Source organism: Quercus suber, unplaced genomic scaffold (genome assembly GCF_002906115.3).
Source record: "Quercus suber isolate HL8 unplaced genomic scaffold, Cork oak 2.0 scaffold_9, whole genome shotgun sequence".
Taxonomy (NCBI): domain Eukaryota; kingdom Viridiplantae; phylum Streptophyta; class Magnoliopsida; order Fagales; family Fagaceae; genus Quercus; species Quercus suber.
In genome coordinates, this window is record NW_027069475.1 from 1,971,682 (window position 1) to 1,978,865 (window position 7,184).

The following is a 7,184-nucleotide window of genomic DNA, read 5'->3' on the forward strand; positions in this document are numbered from 1 at the left end:
CGATCAGCGAATTTAGAGATGAATCGATTAAAGGCAGCTAGCATCCCGGTTAACACTTGTACCTCTTTTGGATTGCTCGGCAGCTTGAGGCGTTTCACAACTTTGATTTGGTCTGGGTTTACCTTTATTCCCCGATTAGTGATTAGATATCCCAGGAACTTGCCAGCCCCCACACCAAAAGCACACTTCTTGGCATTAAGGCTTAACTTATGTTGCCGAAGTACCTCAAACACCCCCTGGAAATCCTCTATATGCTGTACCTCCTGTTTACTTTTCACTACCATGTCATCAATGTACACTTCGACTGTATGCCCTATTTTATCTCGAAACATCCTTGTCATCATTCGCTGATACGTGGCCCTGGCATTTTTTAACCCAAAAGGCATCACAGTATAATGATAGTTGGCATCCGAGGAGATGAATGCTATCATTTCTCGGTCCTTGGGCGCCAGGGCAATTTGATGATACCTCTAAAAGGCGTCCAAAGAGCTCATCCTCGGGTGTCTATACGTGGTATCTACTAACTGGTCAATCTTTGGCATGGGAAATGGGTCTTTTGGACATGCTCGGTTCAAATCTGTAAAATTTACGCAAACCCTCCACTTGCCGTTCTTCTTCTTCACTACCACGGTATTTGCTAACCATTCCAGGAAATAAATCTCCCTTATTGCCCCAGCTTCCTTCAGCCTTTGGACTTCCGCTTTTACTACCTCAACATACTCCTCGACTGATCTCCTCGGCTTCTGTTTCTTAGGAGGGAATGAGGAGTCTATGTTAAGTCTATGGACAATGAATTCGGGATCCACTCCGGACACCTCATATGGACTCCATGCAAACACATCCACATTCTGTACAAGAAATAACAACATCTCTACCTTATCCTGGTCCTTCATGCCTTCTCCTACTTAGAAGTACCTGTTAACATCTGGTAATATCCTTACTCTTATCATTTCCTTGGCAGAGCCATCCCCATTCTCTTCTCACGAATCCTGTAATTGCTATAAAGGGACCCACTGTGACGGGTCCTTTTGCTTGGCTTGCTCCTTCTAGTTGGCTCGCTCTTTCTTCTTATTGACTATGGCAACTAAGCATTGTCTACCCGTCTGCTGGCTTCCCCTTACTACAGCAATACCTTGCTCGGTAGGAAACTTGACTTTTATGTGCAGAGTGGACGGAACAGCCCCCATTGCGTGGATCCATGGCCTTCCTAGTATCGCCGTGTATGAGGAGAACGAAGTAACTACTATGAACGTTACTATCACCTCTTTGCCTTCCATATTCATGGGCAGAGAAATTTGTCCATCGGGAACTACCACTTTGGCATCAAACCCGACCAAGGGTGTACTATACTTTGAAAGGTCCTTGTTCCTCAAACCGAGCCCCCTGAACAGGTCCAGATACATCACGTCGGCCCTGCTTCCCTGGTCTATCATCACCCTCTTCATTAAGAAGCCACTTATCTGGGCCGTGACCACTAATGCATCGTCGTGCAGTTGAATTGTTCCTTCCAAGTTGTTGTCATAGAAAGCGATAGGCTCTTGAGCAAACTTTATCTTCTTTTTGAATAGTTGTATGCTCGAGCTGCCTTCCACTAGTACTACAGTCAACACTCCTTTCCTTCTTGCCGCAGTGAGGTATCCTGAGGCAGCATGGAATCCATGGATGACTTCAATTATTCCAATAAGGGGTGGAAGAGGGTTCCCCCTTTGCGGTGCGCCTTGCCCCATTCCTCGGTCCTCTGGGTCTATCACAAACTCCTTTGAATACCCAGCCTTTACCAGTTACCTGAGATGATCTCTTAACACTCAGCACTGCTCAGTAGTATGGCCTTTCTCTTTGTGGTAAGTGCAGTACAAGTTTTGATTTCTCCTAGATGGGTCACCTCCCATCTTGTTTGGCCACCTGAAGTATGGTTCATTCTTGATCTTGTCTACAATCCTATGCACCGGCTCCTTAAATGTTACATTTACTTCCCCTACTTGTGCTTCTGGCTCTTAAATCCTCAAACTCCCCCTGGTCCTGGGTGGAAAGGCACCCTGCTGAGGACGATTTATCATTGGAGCTTTACCTTTGCTTTGTAGCTGGTCATCCTCTAGTCGTTTGTACTCGTCAATGCACCTCATCAGCTGCCTCATATCATTGGGAGGCTTCTTAGTCAATGATTCCCGTAGTCCAGAATCCTTGGGCAATCCCATCCTAAAAGTGGTTGCAGCAATCTTCTCGTTACCCCTGCCGATCTCGTTGTAAAGTTCCCAGTATCGGCTAGCATAATTGTGAAGGGTTTCTCCTACCCTCATTTTCATGGATAGCAATGCATCTACTAGATGTGGTACTTGGCTGCAAGTTACAAACCAAACACCAAACTCTGGTATCAGCTCGACAAAATTGTGGATGAAGCCCTTCCGCAACCCATTAAACCATCTCAAAGCGGTGGGGCCGAGGCTTGTGGGAAATACCTTGCACATCAGCGTATCATTATGAGTATGCAGAGACATCATCTGGATATAGTGGCTGACATGCTCTACCAAATCCATTTTCCCATCATAGGAATTGAACGGAGGGTGCGTAAATTTGTTTGGCATCTGGGCCCGCTCAATGTCGATTGAGAACGGCGACCAAGCAGCTCTGCGTAGTGCGCAACTCATTGCATCCATGGCTGCATTATGGGGCCGTCGTTCTTCTGGGGAATCTAAACCCTAGTCTGCACATTCCCATGAACGTGAATGGTCTCAGCGCTAACGGGATTCCCGCGAATTCGAACGGTCTCGGCGTCGACTGGAATCTCGTGAATGTGAACATTCTTGATGTCAACGGGAACCAGACTGATTGGACCCCATCCTATAACGATCTTCACCCGTATCAGACCTTCTTTCTCGGTTGTCTCGGTCCTTTCTCCAGTGTCTACCCCTTGCTTCCAACTCTAGATCTCTCACCAGCCTGCGTAATCATTCAAGCTCCTCATCTCTTTCGTCAAATTGTCTGTGCCCTGAAGCACTTGATACCGTCCGTTGTGTTTGGTACAACCCCTCTCCAAGGCCGAACTGCTCTTCCTCTCGTTCATGATTCCTATCTTATCGTCTTTTTTGCCTCCGTTCTCGCTAGGTTGATCCCTAAGAAGATCCCATTGAACCGCTTTCAGCATCACACCCGGAACGTATTCCGGACATTCTTTTACAAGTGAGTCTCGGTTGAACCACAGCTTTGTAGGAGGTCCCCACAGACGACGCCAATTGTGTGCACCCAAAATGAGTTTGACAAGCTTACTCTCCCTTCGGCTGACAATCTATTTGTAATGTGGGTTTTGGATTTCCTACTATGGGTAGTTCCTACTTAGAGACCCAGCAACAATAACCAAGCCTTGGTAGTTCCTTTCTCTCACTCTTACGACTCTATTCCTCTCAATTCTCAGTAGCCTTCTCCCCCTTTCAACTACCCTTTTTTGTTCCTCAGTTCCTTATATTTATAGCTCAAGGTTAGTGGGAGAATCATAATTACTCTTATGGCTAGTGGAAGAAGAGGTCCAATGTCATCAACCCTAAGTGGGTGTTTAGGTTGGAGTGGGGTGTGGTGCGAGTGGCTTTGGAACTGGTTCCCACTTTAATAGAATTGCTCGGCAAAGGTATGCCCTTAGACGTTACTGGGTGGCCGGGAGACGACACCCTCGAGCACTAGTCTCCTTGCTCGAGGAGCGGTTCACAAAGTGCGATCTAGGTGACGTGGTGTAGCATGTGCTAATGAAGATCGCCCGCCCGGTGGGCGTTAGAGTGGTCTAAGGCCCAGGCCAAGGAGTGAAATGGACTAAATGTTGGGTTGGAGCATAAGGCCCAAATGAGCCTAGACATTACAATAGCTTAAGGCCTAAATAGGCCTGGTTATACTAGTGCCGTACAACTCCCTTTTCACCCCACCACCAAACCACACCCTCTAAATCCCCTTGAACATGGGCCCACCTCCCTTGTATTGGCTGGGTACAGGTTAATGGTGCTCTGGCCCTTCTGTGCTTACTCCATTATCTTCTGTTTTTGTCTTCTTTCATTCCCACACCGTTTCTGCCATAGCAGATTAGTTCTGTTTTGTTCTGCTGCGTGTTTTTGTCTTATTTCTTCATGCGTTTTCTGCTGTGTTTGTCATTTCCTTTGGTTTGGTTTTTCTTTCCTTCACACATTTCTTGCTGCTGACACTTCCTGCTGTTCCTTGTTTGTTTTCATCGTGCTTTTTCATATTAGTTTTCATGCCTATCTTTTTTATACAAACGGATTTAGGCCTTTGTGGACCAAATAATGTTAACTGGATCAAAAGGGTTTTGGGCCCAATTTTCCTTGATCTGTCAAAGCCATTCTGCTGAAACACTATATTATACGGCAGATTTGTATTCTGCTGCAGATCGCTTTCCCTTGCATTTCTTTCTTTGGACCTCTCTTACTCTTTGGTCTTCTTGGTAGGTCTTTGGGCCTTGCTTTTCATTGGGCTTTCCTTCATATGGGCTTTTGGGTACGGATTCAAAAAATGGGCATCAACAACAATCACGAAATAAAATTACTTTTCTTCTTCACCCAAATTGCTATTTAATTACATTGTCTTTGAATTTATCTTGCTCCTTATAGTTTGACATTCGGTATTCCGAGAATTATATTGCTACGATCTCCTACACTTGGGAGTGAGCAAGCAGAGTATTGCTTGATCATAATGAGATGTTGGCCACTTCTTCATTTTCTTCCTCCATAACCAATCTCAAGCACTTTTTTACCTTGGACTCTCATGCAGGTTATATACATGTTTTTTAGATTTCATTCTAGCTTTTGATGTTTGATTTTTCAAAATTATGGTTTGTATGGGAGTTAGATTTGTGATGGATTGCTACTTGATCATGATGAGATCTTGGCTGCTTCATCCACTGGCCGGCCAATCTCATGCTCTTTCTAACCTTGGAATTTCATGTAGGCTATTTTGAGACTATTTTAGATTTTCATTCTAACTCTTGATCTTTGTTTCAAAGTTCAAATTTTGCATAGAAGTTAGATGCCTAATTTGAGACTTGCTAAATTAGGGAATGTAGACATTTTTATATTTTGTACATAGATAGGTGTTGGCAAAAGCAAAGTCTTATATGCATTTTGTTGGGGCAAAAACTGTAGTGCTTAGTATTTTTATTTATTTATTTATTTTCAAGATGTATAAAAAGGTTATAGAAAATGTTCATAACTATACTCAAGGGTTTAAAGGTATTTGTTAGATGTTGGTAATTATCTTCTTCTCAAGATTTGTAATATTTGTATGTATAGCCAAATAGATTAGTGATGATTTAAATGTAAATATTATTTTGAAAATGGGTTTTTTTTTTTTTGGTGTATTTTAATAAGGATGCTAAATTAGGGAATGTAGACATTTTTATATTTTGTACATAGATAGGTGTTGGCAAAAGCAAAGTCTTATATGCATTTTGTTGGGGCAAAAACTGTAGTGCTTAGTATTTTTATTTATTTATTTATTTTCAAGATGTATAAAAAGGTTATAGAAAATGTTCATAACTATACTCAAGGGTTTAAAGGTATTTGTTAGATGTTGGTAATTATCTTCTTCTCAAGATTTGTAATATTTGTATGTATAGCCAAATAGATTAGTGATGATTTAAATGTAAATATTATTTTGAAAATGGGTTTTTTTTTTTTTGGTGTATTTTAATAAGGACAAAACTTAGGTATAGTTTATAGGTGCTATTCCTTAGGTCTCTCTTTTAAAATTCTGTCATGTGACTACTTAACTAAAAAATACACTTTCATCTTATGAGAAAAAATTCACCTAAGGAACAACACCTAAGTACTGTACCTAAATCTTGTTCTTTTAATAATTTTCCAACCAAATACATTTTTTTCTCACATTTTTACAGTGCGTAGTTAGCCATTAGTAGCTGATTAAAACATAATATGCAACGAAGTGTTTAAACATTTTGTAAGTATGCGTTTTTTGTTGCCCACAAATGAAGTGTTACCACTTACCAAGGCGGCTACACAATAATAATAATATATAAGTTAAAATATACAAAATACTAACAAAATATTGGGAAAATTCTTCAATTTTTTCTTTTTATTATCATTAATATTTTCATGCATAAGCATGAGTTACAAACTAATTTTTATAAATATATAGTAAAATTTAATATTATGATAGTTTGTTCCAAGTAAAAGTCTATTTTCTAAATTTTAAAAAATTAATATTCTACTCCAACTAGAATTTTAAGAAATTTTAAATAAAATTTTATATTACGATAATCAGTGGCGGCTCCAAGAATTCTTTTCAAGGTGTTCATTAAGAAAATTAAATTAAACAAAATTTAATAAAAATAAAACTTGAATATATTGACATTAAAAAAAGCTCGAATACTTCAAGTTTTAAAATTTCCTTCTATGAGTTTTTCAATATTTTTAAACTACTGATCTTCCATTCAATTACCAACATCTTGCCTAAATAAGTAACAATATAAACAAAATGCATCATCATTTTTTATGATATATTCCTACCAATATTTTGTATTCTTTAAACTAATTAGGATTTAATCAATGCAATGTTTCACTAATTTCTTTTATAAGAAAATCATGGCTAAAACCTCTTTGTAAATATGCTCTTTTTATTTTTCCTTGACCATTAGGATAAAAAGCTGAGACCTTTTCTTATAGCCATAGCCTAATATCTAAAAGAAGATTATTCAAATAAATACGAATTTTCTTAGAAGATGAATTTTGCAATAAAAGTGATTTCTTTATAAGAATTTTGTCCATAGTGATAACAAAAGAATAAAGGGTAAACTAAAAGTTCATTCAACATATTCAACTTAGGCATTAAACATTCATGTTTGATAAAGTATTAAGGCATTATTTTAGCGCATATGCATATGAACAAGATGTATAACATAAATCCAATAAATTAAGCTAAAGACAAAAGCAAGCATTAACCAACTAGCTATTGGAAAATATGCAATTTGTTTTTTAAAATAGCAATTTTAAAATATATATTTTGAAAAAAAATTTAGAATATCACAATTAAACATTAGATTTGGGCTTTTAGGCTAATTTGTTTATTTAGACAATTTTTGAAAAATGCTACGTCCACAATATTTTCACAATAAATTCAAGATGACAATTGTTATTAGTTCTAATTTACATATCACTGAAATTGTTTTTTTTTTT

At 38.9% G+C, this 7,184-nt stretch overlaps 2 protein-coding genes across 2 annotated transcripts; both read right to left on the reverse strand.

Moving 5' to 3' along the window:
* Window positions 1-1,046: 1,046 nt before the first annotated feature.
* LOC112001866 (uncharacterized) lies at window positions 1,047-1,727 on the reverse strand. The gene has a single exon (XM_024034028.1). The coding sequence runs from the start codon at window positions 1,725-1,727 to the stop codon at window positions 1,047-1,049; it is 681 nt and encodes a 226-aa protein (XP_023889796.1).
* Window positions 1,728-1,994: 267 nt separating this feature from the next.
* LOC112001867 (uncharacterized) lies at window positions 1,995-2,654 on the reverse strand. The gene has a single exon (XM_024034029.1). The coding sequence runs from the start codon at window positions 2,652-2,654 to the stop codon at window positions 1,995-1,997; it is 660 nt and encodes a 219-aa protein (XP_023889797.1).
* Window positions 2,655-7,184: the final 4,530 nt, after the last annotated feature.